The 22,971-nt window shown below is 32.6% G+C and overlaps 4 protein-coding genes and 1 long non-coding RNA gene across 6 annotated transcripts; 2 read left to right on the plus strand and 3 right to left on the minus strand.

Moving 5' to 3' along the window:
- Positions 1-1,696: 1,696 nt before the first annotated feature.
- Positions 1,697-8,413, minus strand: LOC126915813 (uncharacterized). Its single transcript, XM_050720836.1, has 3 exons — positions 7,737-8,413; positions 6,939-7,378; positions 1,697-6,450 (listed from the first exon to the last, which is right to left on the minus strand). The coding sequence occupies exons 1-3, from the start codon at positions 7,737-7,739 to the stop codon at positions 2,502-2,504; spliced, it is 4,392 nt and encodes a 1,463-aa protein (XP_050576793.1). The 5' UTR covers positions 7,740-8,413; the 3' UTR covers positions 1,697-2,501.
- Positions 8,414-13,239: 4,826 nt separating this feature from the next.
- Positions 13,240-16,683, plus strand: LOC126915817 (uncharacterized). Its single transcript, XM_050720841.1, has 5 exons — positions 13,240-13,402; positions 14,368-14,451; positions 14,574-14,928; positions 15,389-15,579; positions 16,272-16,683. Exons 2-5 carry the CDS (start codon positions 14,380-14,382, stop codon positions 16,341-16,343), a joined length of 690 nt encoding a protein of 229 aa, XP_050576798.1. The 5' UTR covers positions 13,240-13,402; positions 14,368-14,379; the 3' UTR covers positions 16,344-16,683.
- A 299-nt stretch (positions 16,684-16,982) lies between these two features.
- LOC126915816 (uncharacterized) lies at positions 16,983-18,580 on the minus strand. The gene is made up of 5 exons (XM_050720840.1): positions 18,382-18,580; positions 18,200-18,306; positions 17,772-18,015; positions 17,489-17,687; positions 16,983-17,403 (listed from the first exon to the last, which is right to left on the minus strand). The coding sequence occupies exons 1-5, from the start codon at positions 18,478-18,480 to the stop codon at positions 17,327-17,329; spliced, it is 726 nt and encodes a 241-aa protein (XP_050576797.1). The 5' UTR covers positions 18,481-18,580; the 3' UTR covers positions 16,983-17,326.
- A 473-nt stretch (positions 18,581-19,053) lies between these two features.
- Positions 19,054-21,003, plus strand: LOC126915814 (intraflagellar transport protein 52 homolog). Its single transcript, XM_050720838.1, has 6 exons — positions 19,054-19,391; positions 19,477-19,694; positions 19,773-19,881; positions 19,976-20,258; positions 20,337-20,585; positions 20,659-21,003. Exons 1-6 carry the CDS (start codon positions 19,252-19,254, stop codon positions 20,926-20,928), a joined length of 1,269 nt encoding a protein of 422 aa, XP_050576795.1. The 5' UTR covers positions 19,054-19,251; the 3' UTR covers positions 20,929-21,003.
- Positions 20,942-22,695, minus strand: LOC126915818 (uncharacterized). Of its 2 annotated transcripts, none has more exons than XR_007710350.1 (2): positions 21,441-22,695; positions 20,942-21,293 (listed from the first exon to the last, which is right to left on the minus strand). It is a non-coding gene; the product is annotated as an uncharacterized LOC126915818 (long non-coding RNA). The 2 variants fall into 2 exon arrangements; XR_007710351.1 differs by having other exon boundaries at positions 21,424-22,695.
- Positions 22,696-22,971: the final 276 nt, after the last annotated feature.

The raw sequence follows: 22,971 nt of genomic DNA on the forward strand, positions 1-22,971 counted from the left end.
TTGAAACGATGGAACTAGTTACGGCAGAAGTCTTATAAAAGAGGAAAAAACTTGGTAGAAAGATAATGGACAATTGTAGAAAATGAGAAAAGGTACATCATGAATTAATTATCAAGAGATAAATACTTCTTTACTTATGTTTGATTCGTGCTTAAAAAGAATCTAATTATTTATAAAATGTGGCTAATTTCGTTAGAGGGTAGATTTACACGAATTACTTTTTATTCGTTCTATCATAAAAGAAGCTTATATAGGAGCAAATGCTATACTTATGAGTAGTTAAGAATGTAAAAGAAACGAGAGTAACAGAATGACGTTTTTGGCTCCCTACGCTGGCATTTATGACAGAATTTGTGGGTCAATATATATAGCTATTTTTCCGACACTATGATTGATGAATACCTATATTAATAATAAAGCAGTTGTATGTCTGTAGTGATAACAAAGAAACTTGTATTCTTTACAATGTTTTTAAATTATAATCTTAAAAGGAGTGATGATATATTGTTGTTTTGATATCCAATTTTCTAGTGAGCTCATTAAGTTCGTTAATTAACTTTTAATAGGTAAAAGTTAATAAAACACAAATATAATTTACAAATACAGAATTCTAACTGTAAAAATTGAAGAAATGTTACATTACTCGTAAACAATTCCCTAAATAAAATCATCATTTTTATAAAACTTTAAACCTTTTTATTTTCCATATGTAAAATTTATTTACATTCACACATATATATAGATATAGAAATTTTTAAGTTCTCCCTGTTAATTTAAGTAAAACACACATATGTATATTATTATAGAATAACAGTAAAGATTATTTGAGACACAAATCCTATTAAAAGTTTTCAACGTTTCTGGACGAGTAATGTTCGAGCATTTAGATTGCTCGTAAAGTATGGGCCGCATAAAACTGATTTCACTATACACTGTTTCTCGTTCCACATTTTGTCCGCCGGAGACTGTCCGTCTCTACTGCAGTATGCGTTGCTCCATTAATACTACTAGACTAACTACATCTTTAGCTTCGACCAATTTTTATTTCAATCAACAATTCGCGTGAATCGTAAATGCAATTTTGTTTATACAATCATAATTACATGTATCGTTTGTTAAAGTCGAACTTCCTTTTTAAAAACAAAATTTATCGAGTTAAAATTGTATAATTTAAAATGTTCAGCTGCACATTCCAGTGCAACATTCGAACAAAATATCCACATTCGATTAAACGAAATAAATTTGTACCATTTAATTTTTTATTTACAAAACACAAGAATTTGAATGCAATTCTATGAATGACAATTGAATCTTGCTGAGACTGTTAACATTTTTAATAACTAACACTTGCTAAAACCATCGACAGTGAATTACTAAAAATTTGTTACGTAAATAATTATATATCAATTCGTTGTATCATATTAGATCGTCAAGGTACTCGACTAAAATGGATAAGAAAAAAAAATCAATGATATCGACTGCTTAAATCTTTCACTAGCTGTTAGGAATCGACTTGCATTGTTACAAACACAGTGTAACTGGGGTGGGCACCCTCTCCGGTGGTTGCCAGGAAATATCGATCTGGCTAGAGGGATGCTGCTGCTCTCAATGGTTGGTCTACAATACTTTATCTCCTCTTCGGGGCCGGCACGCCTTAAATAACTCGGATTTCACTGTCATTTTCATCGTGGTAAGTGATAAGGTTCCAGCAACGAGTACTCTCCCTCGAACGATTCTTTGCATTTTATTGTTACTTTTCTATGGTGATTGCAATTATTTTTCCGCCGTGAGAATCGTGTTTATACTGAATTTTCGTTTAGATGCATATTGTGCGGTGAATTTTATTTTCAAATTAATTTTGTAACATTCTACGGATTAAATAAAACTGAACTCCTGAAGATAGATTTAGAGAGTAATATAAGAGATATTGTGTATGATGATTGTAAAACTTGCATAATGTTATTAAAAATTACTATCACAATCAGTATCGTGTAAAAATAATTTTTTGCAAGTTTTGCGACTAAAATAAGGTAAACGTTAATTGTCTTTGTGTGGCAAAAATATATTATAACTAATATGACTCAAACAATTAATAAATATAAAGTAAGATTGTTTAAATCATTGAAATGTATTATGTCGTACTAAAATATCGTACAAATTTAAAATTCTGTAACAAAAATGCAAAAATATACACTACTCTTTACAATCTAAATAGAACATCTAAATATTCAATCAGACACATTTACAACCTAACAAAAATCGAAAAAAAATTCGATACAGTACCATCTGTGTTTTATATTTCCAAAAAAACAATATATTACACCAATGTATCTAAAATCCATTTTTCTCCAACTGAACACGACAAAGTATCAACGAGAAAAAAACCTAACACAGAACGCGGTATAAAGTCATTCTACCCTCGACCCAATGCTTAACACGTTATTTTATCGACCACGATCGCGTCATTAATCAATCAACTACTTTAAATCGATCCCCCTTTGTTACACGGAGCTCGAATTGACCTCGTAAACGTCATCCGGTCGTAACCTCTTCATTAACGAGTTCTTCACACTCCTGCACAACGTCACGTATTGCAGCAATTTCAGCCTGAAATCAGCATCCAGCTCATTGACGCGTTTTTCATAGTCACTGAGAAAATTGACGAAATTGTTTTCTTCGTCGCGTCTCCTTTCGAGCTTCGATAATCGTTCCTCGAAGGATCTCAATTTGTCGTAGCATGTCTTATCCTCTGCATCCATTCCTTTCCGATTTTCTTTACGCTCGTACGAGCTTCCGGAGAAACCACGCTCGTAGTAACTTCTTCTGGGATAGTTTCTCATCGATTTTATATCGGTAGACAAATTTTTGATTCTGCCTTGCTCCTTTAAGTCACGATGCTTTCGACGAACAAGCTTCTGGCTCAAAAAATGATCGCCATCGTCTTTCAAAAGAAACATTCTCGTCGAATTCAAGGACATGATACTCGAACTATTCTTCTGCTCTTTGTTATTCCAAGGAGAATTAACAAGAAATCTTTCCCCGTTCCTATCTTTCCATTTGCTTCTCCTAATTGTTTCTCCTCGTTCGCCGATGAAATCTTGCGTATCGATTAACTTCGAATCGTACTTCTGAGACCTTGGAACGTTAGCCATCCTGATCCTCTTAAGTATGTCGTTACCTTGTATCATTCTCTGGCATCTTGCTTTAATGATGTCCCCAAAAATGTTTTTATTTTTGCCCAAGCAACTTCCTTCGGTGAACGTTTCCTCCGCTTCTCCTCTAGCTTCGTATCGATTTCTGGTAGTAAAAGGGCAACGAGTCGAGGAACAAGACTCGCGAATTATTCGACCGCCGTTCAATTTTCCGCTCGAAATGCTGACAAGGTATCTATCGTTCCTCAGAAACGTTTTCGACGTGCTGGTCCCCTTGTCACGTTCTTCCAGCAGCAATTTTCGGAGTTTCCTACGAATCAGATATTTGATCCGGTCGATAGCTGGAAAAGAGCTGCACAGACTTCCAGGAGCCATCGGTCCTCGCCATAGACGATTTTTATATCGAGGGACGATCGGAACGTCTTTCTTGTTTGTTTTCTCTTTCGAACTATGTTTCGCGCAATTGACTCGAGGGACATTTCTCATGGAATAGGAAGGTTTACACGTGATGGAGTATATCGACTTCCGGTGACATTTTGTTGGAATAGCTCTTCGACATGGCGATCTGGATTTTCCAATTTCTTGGTTTCTTGCACGATGATTTTCATTCGACGAACATTCTTCGTCCGTCGAGGAGTTCGATGTGGAAGAAAACTGTTTCATGTTCGAATTGCAGAATACGAACAAGGATTCAGTGATCGGCGAATCCTTTACTTTGGAATATGTCGAGAAGTTTGGAGGATTATCAATAAACGTAGCTTCTTGGTCGCAAGGATTCTCGATTGAATTTTTTTCGCAATTACCAAGACATTTTTGTGAAAAATCAGTCGAATTGTTATCGGGCACTGTGGAAGATTGATCGTGAATCGAAGTTGTATTTGATTCAATATGAACATTCGGAACCATTTTAAATTCAAGATAGTGAAGATTGGAAGATTCTCTTACAGCTTCCGAAGTTGTTGCATTTTCTGTTACAATGAGATTTAGTGTCTCATGATCTTTTAAATTAACAAGTGTTTTATTAGTACAAGTAGAACGTTTGTTTGCTTCAATGTTAATTTCTTCGACAGACGAAGGATTTGGAAGATCTTCGCCGCAGCAGGAACACTTCGTATCACAGCTAAGTTCCATAAAGCTGGAATTTGACGCGCAAATAGAATCGGCGCTGTATTTTTCTTCTACCTTCAACATAACTTTTTTCTTTTCTTTGGAATCTAAACTGCTGATTTCTTCTTTAGATGCATTTTCCATCTGAAAAATATTTTGTTTCAATTCAAAAACATGTTCTTCCTTCCTTACGACTTCTCTTTCTATTCCTAAACAGGAAGTATCCTTTGAAATACAATCCTCTAGCTTGGAATTATCCTTTTTCGTCTGCGAAGTAGATACTTGCAGTTTCAAAGCGTCTTCGTTTAAATGACAGAAGCCCTCTACCTTTGTGTTTTTATTATCTAAATCTTTTGTTTCTGATGAACTATGATTAACGATTCTATCACTCGTGCAGAACGCATCACAGAAACATTCCTCAGGGTTGCAGCCTCTGGTCATCGAATAATCTTTCCTAAAGACTCCCTCTTCGAAGCTATCCAGAGAACAGTCACACTTAATATCGTGTAATTCTATTAGATGATTCTCAGAATCTTGTATAGAATCTTCTACAAATCCATCATCGCATATTTCGATTTCTTTATTTACATCCACCACATCTTCGGTTCTACATTGTTCCAACCCTTCATTTTCTCTATTTAACGACGTCGATTGGTAAACTTTTCTGTCAGAAATTTCATTATTATATTTTCCAGGTCGTTCGATATCAGTTTTGGCGGAAGTCACGGTATCCTTATCCTGTGAATTTATTAAACGCGAAGAAAGCACGAAATCCATCTGCTTTTCTCCCTCTCCTGACCACGCGAGATTAAGCTGCTTCTCTCTCTCCTCCTTTTCGATTTCATTCCCCAACGTGGAGCTTTGTTTCGCTTGCATCAGACTGTGATTCGAGCAAACAGAATAAAAAGCAACGCGTCGTTCTTCGAATTCTCCGCTACGTTTCGCCGCACCTTCGCAACAACCAGCATCAACCGGAAGTTCCATCGAACGTCGAGGCTCTCCGCGTCGATCCCTCGGATTCTCGCAGCTTTCAACGTTCCCGGTGTACGAAACGCGTTTGTGAACGTTGCTACAAGTCGGAACTCGAGCAAGGAACCATCTAATCTTCGAGTTTTCACCATTCTTGCATGAAAGATTCAGATCTACTCGACCTGGCCGAATCTCGCAATTCAAGTGTAACTGTTTGATCGTTGAATCGTCCAACTTCCTCAGAATGTCGTTCATGCAAGAGCAAGCGTTGTTTATGTCTTTCTCGAATCGTTTCCTCATTAAAATTAGACAGGAATCTGATAACGATGGGTCAGCTTCGAACAATCGAACGATCAACTGACTCGATTTACAAGGTAACGAAAGATTGGATACGTTTAGTGGACTTCGAACCTTAGAACGGCTAGTGCTCGTTGTTCTATGAATATAAATCTTTAATTTGGGCTTTTTGGGAGATTTAGTTCGATCGCAGTCGCATTTCTCTTCTGCGTCTGAGCTTTTTAAATATTTTCTTCGTGGCGAGGGCTTAGGAATGTTGGAAATGTCAGACGTTCCTTCAGGAGCGTTCAATGTGCCTGGGCTTGCTTCGAAAATAAAGTTTATATTTCTTTCACTAGTTTGCGCGTGTACGAATTTTGCATCGCCTTTTGTGTCGGAAGCTTCTTTTGAATGGTTCGATGTGCTTGGGTTCGCTGCGAAAATAAAGTTTATATTTTTTTGACTGGTTTGTGTCTGTGCAAATTTTCTATCACATTTTGTACCAGAAGCTTCTTTCAGAGGGTTCAGTGTGCTTGCGCTTGCTTTGAAGATAAAGTTTAAATTTTTCCGACTAGTTTCAGTCTGTACGAATTTCGTATCACAGTCAAAATTTACCTTCAGACCAAACTTTTTTAAATTTGCCCTTCTTGAACAACAGCTGGTATTATCGAACGTGTTTGAAATATTTTTCCGTGAGTTTACTATATTCCCATTTGGTTCCAAAATCACCTCGAAATTTCGACAATTGATTTTTACTTGAGATTTCGTGCTTTCGATTGTTCGATTGCAAACTGAACTGCAGATAGAGTTTGTTCTACAGCTACTGTAAACGGTTGACGATTCTTGCGAAATTGAACCGACTTCGACGTCTAAATCGCTGCCGGATCTCTGTTTTCTGCATTGGTAAGTTTGTTGACTTGTTTCCGGATGTACGCAAGTGGCTGTTCTGTAAAATAGTATTTGGAAAAGTATTTAGATAAATTAGTCTTAATAGTGACTCACCTTAAACCATAATCATTCAATCTATCTAAATACGTATATTTTATACACATTTTTATTATATACATTTTTAAATTCATTTGAAATTTCACCGATGTAATCACAATAGTCGATAGACTCGTTACAATGCTAATGAAATTTTTTAATGTTTTGTATAATATACACGTGAAAAGTTCCTACAAGTGTTCGAATACTTTCTAACTAAGCCACTGTATATATCTTTCACATCCGATGACAGAACGAACGCAGGAAATCTCAACGATGGTGAGATAATCATTTTCTAAACCGGTCGTTCTAAATTCCTCGTTATTTTCTTACACTTTGCAAGATGATTACATTTACAAGAAAATATTTGAATAATTGTATTTGCGAGAGAAGACGATTATAATATTTCTCTCGATCGCGGTACGATATATCGTGAAAATACACACTCACGAGCAATCTCGGCACAGCCAATAGTCCTTCTCGTTGATAAACCTCCAAACGTTCATGCTTTTCAAGGCATTCTGCTCGGCGGCCAAAGAATCGGCATCTAATTTATTCGGCCCTCTGTTGAGAATGGCCGGATCCGCGAATTGTGTCACTAGGCCATCCTTCAGCAGAAATTCGATCGTGTGCTTAATCATTTCCTGTCTGATATCCGTGTCCTTGGCAGAGACATCCAAACGGTCGGCCCATGCGGCGACCATGTTTAGGAATTTCTTCACTCGTGGAAATCGTTTAGCACAGTCCGAGTTCGACTCGCAAACGAACTCCTCGAGCATCGCGCGAATCCTGTTTTCCAAGCTGGGACCCAAAAGTGATTTGATCCTGTCGAGGCACGGGCCGAGTTTCGCGAATCCCAGGACTCCATTGTTGCTGATGCAAGATTGATTCTAGGATATTGTTGAACGTGAATGGTTAAAAAAGTAGCACGTATACACCGGCGTTTAAAAATAAATATCCGCAAGCCACTTTCTTACTTTTGACAAGACGTATTTTGATTAGAAAATTAGGAATAAATTGAACCGCAGTAATTGTATCCTTTATAATGGTCGTAGCTACGTATAACAAAATATTATACACGCGACGACGAATCGTTCATTCTGAATTTTTTATCATTTTATTATACTGTCAGAGAGCGAGAATGCATACAATTACACAATAATCGACTTTGATCGGAACTATTGTTCGATTATAGAGACAAAGTTTGGATTTTGAATTAGAAATGTAAGGATGAACAATGTGACATACCATTTTATCTTCGCTGTTTCTCTTTTCATTTGTATGATTAACTTGTATGGAGTGTGTTTAAATAGAATGTAATGAGGTTAGTCGATAGATCAATGGTGTCTCACGTTACTACAAACGTTTGATGAGCTTTGTATCGTGGATGCGTGATTCCTTCGTTCGTATCACAGGAACACGTGTAGTATCTAATTAGTTGCCACATGATCCAGGAGTTTCGATTTGTTTGGAACCGATATTTTCCATGTCGTACAATGCAAAAGTTTCAATTACAGCTTGAAGTTGACCGAATATAGAAACCTTTAGAATTATTATATAATATAATATAATAGAAAAGCCTGTGGAAAAATGTTGTTCGGTAATTAGGATGAAAGAATATAATATTTAACAATCTTGCATAAAAAATAAACAGTTTATAAGACATGACAAACTTAGATCTTTTAAGCGCTTGATATAGCGGAAATTTTAATAGATTCGATTAAAAGAATATTACAAATAGTATGAGATATGTGCACAGGTTTCTTAGTCGTCCCAAAAGCCCGAAAATTGATCAACTACAAATTTTTCGAAAGAAGGTTTATGGATAAACTAATTTCGGTCGTACGAGTTAACTTTGTCAATTTGAAACAGAGGGTCAGCTAGGAAAATCGAAGACCGAGCAAATATGCTAATGTGCTTTGGCTTAAGTGCAGCTCTGCGAGGGTCCTTTCAAACCAGGGACAGCAACGAAAGGAAGGAGGGATGCTGTTGCGAGAAAGAGCCATGCGAACGAACGAAAAAAACCCAGCAGCGTTTCTACTGACCTCGCTTCGAATGACAGATGCAATTACCGACAAAGAGATATTGTGGGTGGAAATGCGGAGTACGTTAAATCGAAGAAGAAAACAAAGAAACGAGGGGGAATAGCTTCTGAAAAAGCGTGAAGCTTTAAAAAACTTTAAAAATGAAAAACTCGAAAGAAGAGAAAAATAGAATGGAGCGGATGTTTTGTTGATGAAAATAAAAATTAAGTGAGGAAAAGAACAGCAATGGAACGAAATTATTAATAGAAGGAAATATAAATTAGTTAAGATTGGTTAAAATTTAGTGTTTCAATAATTCGAGATTTATGAAAAGCTCGGACGAGTTACAGGCAATTTTTAGTTAAATGTCTTTAGTTATGATAAAACAGATCGCTCGGATTGCGGAGAAGTAGGACATCGAATTTCTACTAGGAAGGCATTAATTCATTTCTACTTGAATGTGGAATATGCAGAAGCAAAGATAGGAATTCCTCATGACTTTCCTTCCCTCTCCTCGATTCCTTCGTTTGTCATTCCCCTTCATTCGCGTACATCCCTTTCCTTTTCTCCTTCCTTTCCTTCATTCGCAAAAAAATAAGATAAACGAACTGGTGATCCCAAGAAAAGTGAAACGTAGGCAAAACATGCGACTACCTCATCATCGTCAAAAATAAACCAACGTCATACGATATTAGACAGAACCCCTTAGAACTAAAGTTATCTCTAAACTCGCCACCTAAAACTAGAAGTAAAAATCGAAGAAACTAAAAAACAGGTCAGGCTCGAAACAGAAAGTGAAATAGAACCTTTCCACGTTCCTTAGGAATAAAGCACACGCAAGCACGTAGTCCGAAACGAAGAAACGACCCACATAAAACGGAGCCGAGTGCAAACCGAAAGGGAAGGAAGGAGCAGAAGTGTGAAGAACAGGACAGGGACGGAGATTCGCGTTTCCAGGATTCAGGGTGAGATGGTTATAGCCCATTCACACAGTGGCTCCGCGGAGATCAATACTCGTGACGGCGAGACACAGCGTAACAACCCCACGCCGCCCACTCTTCGAGAATGCTACCCTCCACGCACCCGCTAGAAAAGGTTCTGGCCTATTACGACACGACTGATCAGCGTGAAATCTAAAACGATTAAATATACAGCGATCGTAAACACTCGATTGAAATGTTAAGCTATAATTCGTTGAGAAGTATAGAAGATGACCTTTTACTACTGAAACGTCATTCCTGGACATACAGAGAAAGATTGATAAAGATATTGTGATAAATCCTAAAATTGTAGATCTCTCGACTCGTTGTTACTCACTCTGCGTACTGAGACGTTAGAATACTAGCGCCTAGGTGCTAATGATTAGGTTGCTTATAGGATTGATTATAGGAAATAAATTAAAAGATGCAATGGTCGTTTTTTATAAAGATTATTTCTTTATTTTGTCCAGATCGAAGGAAGGCACGTCTTATGTTTCAGATCGAACTCTTAAAGATTGACCGTTAGTAAGAAAACGTAAGGAAAGAATATCGGCGTTCACTCATATTAAACAAATGGTTGCTATATCATTCTCCTATTTATATTGCAGACTATGTTTACGGTAATTTATTTTCAATATGTCGAATACTTTTTACTGTTAATACACTCATATCGCACTCATATCTCGTAATAATCCAAAACCGATTTATATGGTTTTATACAAAATTGCAAATAATACACGTAATATGAAAAAATGTATGAAATATTCTAAGTATAATTAAGGCATTAGTCTTCTAGATTTATTAAAAAAGAATTAGATAAAAGAATTTTCTACCGAGATTCTACTTTCTTAATTATATTCTCAAAAATATGGCTATAAAAATTCGTAGGCTATTGATAACAAAGGCGTCTCAAAGTACCACGATCATTGTCCGAATAACGACACCTTCCTAGCAACGTTAGAGTGCTATGGGCCTTTAGCAAAAATAAGAATTATACATATGCGTTGTTCTAACAAAAACAGTGGTCGCTAATAACCTTGATAGTTGATGACTTTAAATAATAAAAGCAGAAGGAAACAATCAAAAACCATGCTCGTTTGAAAAAACTGGATTATTCACAGTGAACAAGTCGTGAAACGATGTGTTAACACGTTACACTACCGCGAGGACCGCCGATAACATGAAATAAGTAGCACGTACAGAATTGGTAATATTGTCAATACTAGCAAATATAGAAAATATTCATCGCGTCTACTTTTTACCGTTTCACAAATATTTGCAACATGAAGTATTCCACGTCATAGATGTTCGATATCATAACGCACACTTCCATTTTATTTATCAAATAAAATCTGTTACACATGTTCAAAAGTAACATGGATGGAAGCGCAACTTGCACACGAAAGAAGACATAAAACTACCCTTTCGTGACGAAGAAATCTATATCATAGATATATATCGAGCATAATATTCGTGACAGGAAAATGGATGGAAATAAAAAGTCATCCCTTGAATTAACGCGCGTCCCTCGTACGTTTTGGTCATTTAACTGCCGATAACATTTCTATTGACGTACGTGACGAGCCCCATGCGTTTTGACGCACCAGCAGGGAGACATTTGCAGAGTTATCGAACCATTCGATATCGAATCTCACGTTGAAAATACTTATTTGTATTCTTTTATCGTTAATGTCATCGTAAAAATTGATTTTCATAAAATTTTACCTTCGTAATTTAACGATGATTTAATCAATGAAATAATAAGCAAACTGCCATTCTAATTTTAACGATATACAATTTTGTGTAAAGAATAAGAAACAAATTTAGACTTATATTTCTTAATTTTTAAACGAGGTTACATTTTTTTATATAATTAATTTGGATAACTTTACTTTTTTAATATAAACAACGAGTGAGATAAATTTGTCAACTAGGAAGAACTGAGCGTAGAGATAACTAAAGATATAAGAAGTTGTATCTGATAATAAGATAATTCTTCGTTCATCTCCTTTATCTTCTTAGAGACAGGTAATCTTCTGTTCCTACACCTTTCCCTCCTCTGTGTATTTCCGACATTTTTTCCAGAAGATATAATACAAAATATAATAAGTGGATTATAAGATTATTAGTAGATCAAGTGACTATAAAATAAATAAAATAAAATTATATAAAGATCTTTCAATAGATAGTAAGATAGTAATCAATTACTGTTAATTATTATTTAAAAAGAAATTTTCTTAGAGAAAAATATAGATTATAAAAATATAGATATAAATACATGATCACATAATATGGATAAAAGAAGTCATTTATCAAAACCTACTTTCGAGGTATTAGTTTCCTAAATTATTGATCCAATTATTGGAGCGTGCAGCGTTTATTAAATCAAATAAGCATTAAAATATGTCATCAACTAGAAAATAAAATTTCCTTAATGTATAAAAACCAATTGACGAAGACAATTATCCAACGATTAAAAGCTAATGTTAAAAATATATAAGAAATAGTTTTAAAATTTCGTTTTTAAAATGAAAAAATACATCAGATTCCAAATGTTCGTGCGTATAAACCTGCACTAAATAATATAAGATAGAGAATAATTATAATTGTGTTTTTACAAATTTTTAATTATTTTATACTATTCCTAATTAAATTCTTCATTCTTAATCAAATTCGAGTACACAATAAGATTACACATATTGCGTTACAAGTATGCAACTATTCGCAAATTTCGTATGAACGCAAATAATTTGCAGTTTATTCGTTCGCTATAACAGAATGATTTGTAGACAAGACGAGATGTTCCTCTTGCGCGAGAACATGATTCAATAGAGAAGGTAATTTTCGTTGGTGAACGCGGAAACACGGTAGCAATTCGATTTCAGAAATTGAATTGGAAGTATGCAAAGTGAGACAATTACTAATGGACGTTTATATACGACCATAATGAATGCTTGGGGTCTTTTGATCTCTGAACCCTTGTTGATGTCGTCGTTTCCATTTTGCATTTTAGTCCTTCCATCAACTGTATTCTATGAAAGCGTTAGCATCTGTGCAACATCGATTTCGTCTTCTCAACGTTTTTCAAAAAATTTTTCACAAACTTTTGCCTCAAATTCTTGTCACAGCAACGTTCTTTATTTATTTTTTGCACTCGTTACTCTTCTTCCGAAAATCTTACAGAAACTTAACTAAAGTATTCTTTTCGAAATAATTTTCAAAAAAAAAGTTTAAGAACTAACCGAAAGGATAATAATAAAAATAAGAATTTTCTTTTTTCAAGCCTTATACAAATTTTGAAACATAACATAATTTTGAAACTTAACTTTTGATGACTCTCCTTACAGTAATAATAGAGAAAGAGCTATTAAAGTAGTAACGAGTCAATAAATAAAATGCAAATATCGAAAAGAATACGACGAGGCCACGACCTATAAAAATCTTCTAAACACCCACACCAAAAAGAAAATACCAAAACCCGGAGAAAAATTCCAAAAGGTTGCCAAAAATTTGCGCATTCCAGAGTCCAAAATTCCATGCGTAGCCACTTCATTCATCGAACGACGAGAATATCTCGGTCTGATCCAGGAATTAACATGGAGCCGGTGAGCCACAGACTCTCATCCTTAATAGCAGAAACCACGTCACGAGGCTCGGTTGTGGGCCGACCTTTGCTCGTAACACGGTTTTACGAATGTGGGTTGCGAAAGAGGATCGTAGGTGGTATAGTGGCCGATGAAACCGGGGGGAAAACGGCGTGGAAAGCGTGGATCAATACCTCGATTCCGCACGAGCACAGCGCCGCTTCCGGTTGGCAAAGATACCTGTACTCCCGAATCCGAACTCTAACACTCGCGAAATCTACTCGAGAATCTCCTCGTCCCATCTTGTGATTATTCTACGATTATTGGTAAGTTTTGTTCTTCGTTACTTTGCTCCAGGACGTTTTTATTTATGCGTTTTGAGACAATTTGGAATATTTGGACGAAAAAGCTAAGTTGAAAATCGTAATGATGGAAATTATGAGAAAGGTGACTCATTTCCTCGAGATTGGGTTGATGTGAGTTGATGATCGATAGTGTTGTTACTTTTTATTGGATGTATTATATGTAAATGTTTTGTTCGTTTTTAGAGATGAAATTATTAGGTGTGAATGAAGATTGAGGGAAAATTATTTTGTTCTTATATAGTGATACGTATAATGATTTTAGTAGGTACGTTATTGCTGTGTAACATCTGTATTTAATTATTGTAAGAACGTACTTTGTGACAGATTCAAATCGAATAATTGTCCAACTGAATATGGTATAAAATACAAGATCAGATTTTAAAATTATTTCTTATATAACACTACTTATATGTATATACTATTAATTACATTAGAGTGATTCAGACGTCAGGAACTAAAGTTGAAGACGTATCCTACTTATTTTTAGAAATGAAAAATATCAGATCATTCGAATTTACTTTCTTATATAGTAATTATATACAAAAAATATATATATAACTATATCTTTTTAATTATCAATACAAACAAAAATTTCTTTGTAATAGTGTATAACTTTTTATAGATAGATCATTTTGTTTTCTAGAAAATATCAACACATCATTTATGTTTACCTTTAAAATACCTTTAAAACTTTTCATAAAATATTGTATCAAGGAAAGATTCTATTAGTTGCAAAAGCATATTATAGATAAACGTAACTTAAAATAAATGATTTATTAAAACTTAATTTCCTATCTCCGCTCAATCATTCTAAACAATTAATTACAAATTAATCTAAATATTTATAAGTATTATCTTACTTATTAGTATTAACCCAAATATTTCATTCATATAGGACATTAATTGCCACTTTTTATCTATTCCAGCTATCACACAAAATGTATTGGGTCCTGTTTCTTTCCGTGGCTGTTACTGTTCAAGCATTGGTATATTTACCTCCACCACTTAAGGTAACATCTTGCCTATAATTCTACTTATTTTTAATATACTTCATATATCAATGTCTTTTTACTTGATACTCCATAGCTTACGCCTTTAATTTACTAATTTACTATTTATCCGTTAATTTTAGGAAGAGCAATTGTTAACTGATACTCTTCTACGAGAACTGATCAATCAAATGGGAAATGAACTGGTGGATACAGCAGATTCTTATCTGGAATATCAAGACAAACCGAAAGAAATTCCTATGGAATTACCTGCTGACTATGATGGTATAGACACTTTGAACCCTAATCCTAGCATTCGCGATCAGGAGTACTTGCAACATAGCACGTTATGGAGTCACCAACGTGTCAATAATAACGATAAGGTGGATGATAGACAGAGAATTAAACCTGGAAGCATAAAGAATATCAAGGATGAGAAAGAGAATGCTTTGCCTGCATATTGCACACCACCGAATCCTTGTCCGGTTGGATATACAAGTAAGTGATTGATTTTTTCTCCAGATTGCGATAGTATAAATAATTCGTAAAAAAATTTATAACGTTTCCGAAAGTAACCGATATAATTAATTTAACATATTTGTGATTAATCCAACTACGTCCTCTGCATCATTATCAACTCAATCGAATTTCTTTTATATTAAAAGATCTCTTGAATTTGAGGAAATTATGAAAAATACATTATGGATAGTACATAATTTCCTGCTTTAATTTTGTGCTAAAATTTTACTTAAAATATTAAAAATCTTTTTGTTTGTCAAAACAAAGGGAACATAAATATTCGAGGAGTATAGCAGTGTTAGTGAAAGTCAACGAAATTCATACTTATATTAATAGAGCTATGATTAAAAATATTATATATTATATTTATTATAATATAATGTATATAATGTATTTTATATTAGTTAGAAAATCTAATCGGATTATGCTTATTGTTCAGGTGAAAATAATTGTATCGTGAATTTCGAAAATACAGCGGCATTCAGCCGGGATTATCAAAGCGCTCAAGATTGTATGTGTGACACGGAACACATGTTGGATTGTCCGGTTGACTCCGCAAACAGCAACAGTATGCCAAGCATGCACATCCCAAACTCTAATTTCAACCAAATCGTCGATCAGTTCCAAGCTGTAAGAGATATATTTAATTTTTTTAAATTGAATTATCTGATCAAAGCGATAAAAGGATAATAAAAAAAAACCCTTAAATAATCGCTAAACTTTTATCTCTAAGTTTTTCTTTAATCGTTATCCTTGTTTTCTCTATCTTGAATGCACCTAGAAATGATAAACTCTCGTCACAAAATTGTAAAAAGAGTGAATTTTATGTGACGTTCGGAATAGAGAAAGTAATAAATTTTTCTTTTTTTTTTTTTTATTTATTTCTTAAAATTCACAATTTGTCCAATTTGGACATTAGGTCGAATATTTTAGCAGTTATATTAACATGTAAGTGGCTAACCCCAGCGGGGTACCATCCTCGCGTTTGCTAGGTTATATCCTTTGTGAGGTCTGCTGGGTGCTTCCTTTTTAGCCTTCTGCCTATGTTTAAGGTATTGAACGTTTCCGCAGCTAGCCGGTTTGGGTGTGTTGCTATTCTTGCTTTGTATCTTTCCGCATAGCTGCTGATTGCTTCCCGAGTAATAAATTGTAAATATATTTAGAACAAAGAATAAACAACATTTGCTTTTTCAAATTAAACTTTTAATCTTTTAATTTGAGTTATATCTTTTATTTAAAATTTCATTCTTATTTTAATTTTCGGTTAATTAAACACTAATGTAGGTAATAGATTTTATATAACTTTTAATATATTATTTCAGGAAGAAAATCCGTTTTTCCGAGGTGAAAAGTTGCCGATCGCGGCGAAGAAAGGTTTAAATGTCGTCTATTAAAATACCGGGTATATTTCACTGGAGACTATTAAGATGCAAGGATTGCGAAACTTTACAGTATTTTAACATATATCAAAAAACATCCTCAGTCGAAAGTGTGATTCAGTAAAAAGAAAAACACAGAGAAACATAAATGAATCTGCAGCTAGAACAGATTTTAAATAATCTGGAAACCTGGTGCTAAATAAAATTACATAAATATTTTAATATCATATTACTAATTTTAATGCAGAGTAACGACTTCAAATCAGTGTACATATATTAAACAAGAGATATATTAAATATTCTAAATGTGTTATGTTTTTAAGAAATATATATATATTCTGCTGCTAAAAATTAATTACTAAATTTCTATTAATCCACAAATTCTCTAGAATCTAAAATATTATTGCTGTTTCTCAAAATAATAAGTATTGGCAATTATGTTTATAAATGTTAGATAATTGATTTATCTGTAAAATATATTTGTAATATCTTCTTTTCGATAACATACTTAACATTTGAGCTATATCTCAAAGCTATATCTCAAGGTAAGATAAGAATTTTATAAATGCATTATGTACTTATCAATTGTACTTTATTTTCACAGTAATGTAAAATCAGGTATTATCCCTATTATTTACAATACTCAAAAGTATATACGTATTTTAAAGTGATGTATTGCATTTATTTCTATACATACAAAATATGTAAACTATGTCAAGAGCGTTGATTTAGCATATTATATTTTTATATGCTATATCATTTGTACAGTTTTTATATAAATTACACAATTAATTTACTGCACGAAATCCATTAAAATTTCTTCAATAACTGCAAATATGAAGCATCACTGCAATAAAATTCACTACTAATAAATAAGTTAATAAGTTATATCAATTTGATGTAATTAAATTAAATCAGTTAATGTATAGTAAATTTGGATTGTCCTCATACAAATCGTATATTAAAGTAAAAAGCAGCTCAAAATATTGAAAATTCTATTATTGCTTCCTAAAACTTTTCAGTATTGGGTATATATTGTTTAGTGCATCCTGCAGTTCAGCTCGATTCTTTGCTCCTAAAATGTTATTATGTGTATTTAGAATAGTCTTAATAATAAAAAAGAAGAACGATTAAAAAGCAACATTTTAATTCATTCTCACCTGTTAATACAATTTTACCATTTACAAATATAAGCAATACCACTCTTGGTGATACCATTCTATATATAAGACCTGGATAAAGCTCAGGTTCATAACTAGAAAATTGACCATGTATATGATTTAAATTTTCTAGTTTAATCGGAAATTTTAAATCACATGTAGCAACTATATTTTGTATTTTAAAATTATAAAACTTGACCTGCAACAACATATAATAAAAATAAAACATTAGTAATTTATTACTTTTTCGTCTATTCAGCGTACACTATATAATAATTCTTACTGTAAAACCTAGCTTTTGAATTATTCTTGCGAACTTCCTTGTCGCTAGAAAAGAGTCCTCTTCACATCTAGCTCCTGTACACACTAATTTCCCTGAATGAAAAATCAATGCAGTAGCTCTAGGATTTCTAATTCTCATGACCAAACCCGTAAATCTTGCTGGATTATATTCAGAATTTCTCGTCCTTGTATTTATATACATAAGTGGTAATTGTATGCCTAAATTGACTGTAGAAACTACATTTCTAAAAGAAAAAGAAGAAAGTTCCGCTATATATCATACATCTATTTTTAAATTTTAAATAAAATAATAATCATTTTTATTTAAGGGACATTAAATTTATTTATCCCTTATAAAATTTATTCACACATATAAAAGGTAATTTTTATGAAAGTAGAAAAGATTTATAATACTAATAATTATGTTACTGTAAACATGGTTCTATCACTTCTTTTGTACTATTAGCTGGAGTCATTGGATTTATCAGTGATTGGGGGTTCAAATTTTGTGATGTACTTGGTCGCGGAACATTAGTCTGAAATAAAATATAAGAGTAAAAAGAAGAATATAAGAATAAGTGCACACTGTATGAACATATTTATTAATTTACCGTTTGCGGTGGACCCATCAAGTTATCCTCCCCAGCATTTTTTGCAGGGTTACCAAGTAACCTCTTTAACTCGTTATCTTCTTGTACAATCGCAGTCATTTTGTGTGAGCTAACTCTTAAATGAATACAAAATGCCCACAATCATGCGGATCATCAACCATTTTGAACACTGCTTACAATCATGCTGTCACCTAAGACGCCATCTACCCTACATGTAATCAGCTGATCTTTAGATGCATTTTATCCATTCATCAAGCTCATCGTATTTACATATGTATTACCTGAAATTACATACATACATATATAATTTCTAAAATACCTGTAAATCTGCTCTTAATTGTAAATTACAAATATAAATTACTCTTTTATTTTTAATTTAGATGTGTTTGAATTTTCTCCCTATTTCTCTAAATAATTTTTAATATCATTTTCAAAATTATTTTCCCTCTGAATCTAAATCGAATGATTTTTTTATAAAATACGGATAACTTAAAATGTTTGAACTTCCTTTTTTTTATATTTTCCAAAATAATTTTACAAACATTTCCCAAATGTAATAAAAATAATTAAGATTCATTCTTTTTTTATATTTATCGTTTAACTGTTTAATAGAATATTATGAATCATTGTAAAATCAATGTTTTTTAATATAGACGGCTCTGATGTATATCTATACTGTCAACCAATTACATTTAAAAGTTTGATATGTTTCTGGTTGCCACTAACAACGAGAAATTGTATATAAGCATATATTTCTAAGTAAATCTTTGATTAATAATGCGATAAAAAGGGTAAAAGGGTTATTAAGAATCGTTTTGAAATTTATTTATTGATACTTATTCGATTCATAATAATAAGGTGACAATCACTATGAGCTCAACTTTTGGCGGCAGTGATAGCAACAATAATTTAAATGTCATTATTTTTGATGCGTCAAAAAATGAAAGGAAAATGAACGAAGAATTTAAAATACTCCAAAGGAAGTTGAAATCAAAATGGAAATTCGTCGAGTAATGCATTACTACTTATATATTGTGGTTATACTTTAATTTAATTAAAAACAAGATACCTTTAACAATTATTGTTATATTTCAGAAACAACGATATTTTAACAGAGGAATTGTTATCGACGTGTAAAATATTAGTATTGCCTGGTCCACGAAATAAATTTACAGAATTAGAAATGAATTCTATTAGAACGTTCTTAAATTCTGGTGGGCATGTTTTAGTTATGCTCGGCGAAGGTGGTGAAAAAAAATCAAATACTAATGTAAACTTTTTATTGGAAGAGTTTGGCATAATGGTGAACAATGGTATTTTATTGTAAAAGTCTTAAATGAAAGTGAAATTAAAAAAAATTTACATACTCTTGCTTATTGTTTAATTTTTAGATAGTGTTATACGCATGAGTTACAGTCAAACAATGCATCCAAAGGAATGTTTAATTTCTCAAGGAATGTCAAATAAATCTATATTTCTAAGAAATAGCAATGAATACATGTAAATCACATAAATACAAAATATTGTATTGATTTAATTCGTTTGCTACACAAAAATGATAATAATAATTTATTTTTAATTTATCTTATTTCAGAGACATGAACTTTTTGTATCCATACGGTGCAACTTTAAATGTAGTACAACCATCAATAGTTGCGTTATCAAGTGGATCACTAGCAATTCCAACAAATAGACCCATTTCTGCTTTTCATTATAATGAACGCAATGGTGGAAAGTTACTTGTTTTAGGTTCTTCAAGAATGTTAACTGACACATATATTGAAAAAGAAAAAAATGATTTATTAAGACAAATGATCTTTGACTTTTTTGAATCAAAAGATATTGTAATCAAAGAATCTCAAATGGATGATATAGATGTAAGTTTCTATATTACAATAGTTACTGAAATCTAAAATGATTATTTATAGTTATCAATGACAATATTATTTATGTAGTTCTGGGAATATAATTTTATACCAGATATAACACAACAAGCTGATAATCCAAAAGTATGCACTCAAGATATGGATATAATGGATAATCCTCGTGATTATACCAAATTATTTAAACATCATCTTTATTCAATAAATTTAGACATGATACCAGTTTGTATAAAGGCTTATGAAGTGCTTGGTGTAAAACATGAACCGCTTAGTCTAATTCCACCACATTTTGAGGCCCCATTACCAGCCACACAAGCTTCGGTAAAATCTATTATTGTTTATTAAAATTATTCATCTTAAATAAGAATTATGACATAAAAATATGTTTATGCAGGTATTTCCACCAAGTTTCCAAGAATTACCACCACCAGCTTTGGAATTATTTGATTTAGATGAAGCTTTCAGTTCTGATTTATTGAAATTATCACAATTAACAAATAAATATATGGCAACAAAAACATTATCCAAAGACGTGGAATTAGATCATTACATTCGTGAATTTGGAAGTATTGTTAGAATAAGTACTTCTGACACCCATACAGCTAAAGAAGTAGTAAATGCAGTTTTTCAAAGTATCTGTAGCTACAAAGCTATGCATGAATGAGAATATTAGAAAATTGTATATATTGTGTATTTCTCATCTTACTTTTATAATATAAATGTACAGATATATATACAATTGAGAGATTATTTAGTTAAAATCTTTAACTATCTTTAATTATATTTAATTCTTCCTTATCACAAAATTTAATTTCATAAAAGTAAAAATTAGAGCAGTACATATTTATTGACTTTATAGCACCTAGCCTCCAACCTAACATAAAAAAAAAGGTATTACTAAATTTCTTGATTTAATCTTTATGATTTAACTATTTATTCATAGCTAATAATCATATTACACTCCTCGTCAGAAAAATAATCCAGGTGTGCTATCTTTAATTTCACAATGACACGTGTAAAGTTTTTCGTCTGTAACATATAATATCAAAACATTATGAGGTTTAGTGTGTAAGAAAAAAAATTATTTTAAGAACGAAATGATAACACATGTACAATAAGAAAATAATAATCAACATAAATTGTAACTAACAATAATTACTTATCAAACATATATACTTATTTAATAATGGAAACATCCCCCTTTATTTTCTATTCTATTATACGATTTGGTATCGATTTATATAGTTTCTGGATATAATTTTGATTCAACGTATCCCATTCACGTACAATTGCATTTTTTAATTCTTGTACATGTTGATATTGCTTTCCATTCGCGTATACGCCATGAACAAATTCTGCCCAGCAATTTTCAATAATATTAAGATCCGTGGAGCTTGCAGGCTATGGCAAAATAAATATATTATTTTCATTAAAATATAATTGGACCAATCTTGATGTGTTTACAAGTGCATTATCTTGTTGAAAGATGTAATCAGGTCCAGAAATACGTTCTGCATGATTGTTTATTTGTTCTTTGATTAAATTTAAGTATCAGACACTATTCATTCTCCCATCAATGAACTTGATACTTGTCTTGCCAAAATAATCGCTGCCGGCCCAAACCATCACGCTGCCTCCTCCCATTTATCGTCGAATTGCTGACATTGTCTCTTTTCTTGTGTCATAAAAATAATATTGGAACCCATCAGGACCATCCAAGTTGAATCTTTTTCGTCTGAAAATAGTACCCTTCTTCATTTTTTTTTCCAATGCATTCTTTCTTTTGCAAAGCGTAAACGTTCCGCTTTGTGTTTCGTTGTTAACGAAGGTTTCTTTTTCAATTTTAGCCTCTTAATATCTTTGCAAGATAGTAGAACTCGACGAACATTTGAAACACTGGCTAGACTAACACTAACACTAGATTTTTCCATTATTTGCTTCGTTGTTAACTGCGAGTTGGAAGCTACACGCAAAATTGCTCCCTTATCACGATCGGAAAACGATGACGGCCGACCAGTACTTTTCTTTTTACCATAATCTTCAACATTTTTTAAGAAATTGTGTATTACTCTACGACTTCTTATTACTTTCGATATTTTTGCTACTGATAACTGTTGCTGTTTTAGTTTAAGAATTTACTTTTTTTCAGATTCGTTTAATTTTTTTCCGCAGCTTATACTTACAAATTTATATAATATTGTACTGTAATAATTACTCGTTGATAGATCATGAAATACTGAGCAATTTCTAAACATATTAACAGAGTGTGTTATCATTTCGACCTTAGTATTTTAGTTTTTTTTTGTTACACACTAAACCTCATAATATTTTTAATTATTTTCAACGAACCGTATATTCTGAGCTCATAATGTTTTAATATTATACATTACAGATGAAAAACTTTACACGTGTCATTGAAAAATTAAAGATAGCATACCTGGGTTATTTTTTTGACGAGGAGTATATAACGAACTTTAAAAATAGATAAAGTTTCATATTTAAATGATTTTATCCTCATTTGTGCACAAATATCAAAATTAAAAACTACACAACAAACAAAGTGTGTACCGACCACATTTGAGTGAAACAGATGATAAGCTGTAAAATAAATCTATGTTGCATCCTAACACCTCGTCTAGGAATATATACACAAACCATGAATCTGCACATTAGTGCCATCTATCGTCGATATACTAAAATTCAAAGT

This window comes from Bombus affinis, chromosome 4 (genome assembly GCF_024516045.1).
Source record: "Bombus affinis isolate iyBomAffi1 chromosome 4, iyBomAffi1.2, whole genome shotgun sequence".
Lineage (NCBI taxonomy): Eukaryota > Metazoa > Arthropoda > Insecta > Hymenoptera > Apidae > Bombus > Bombus affinis.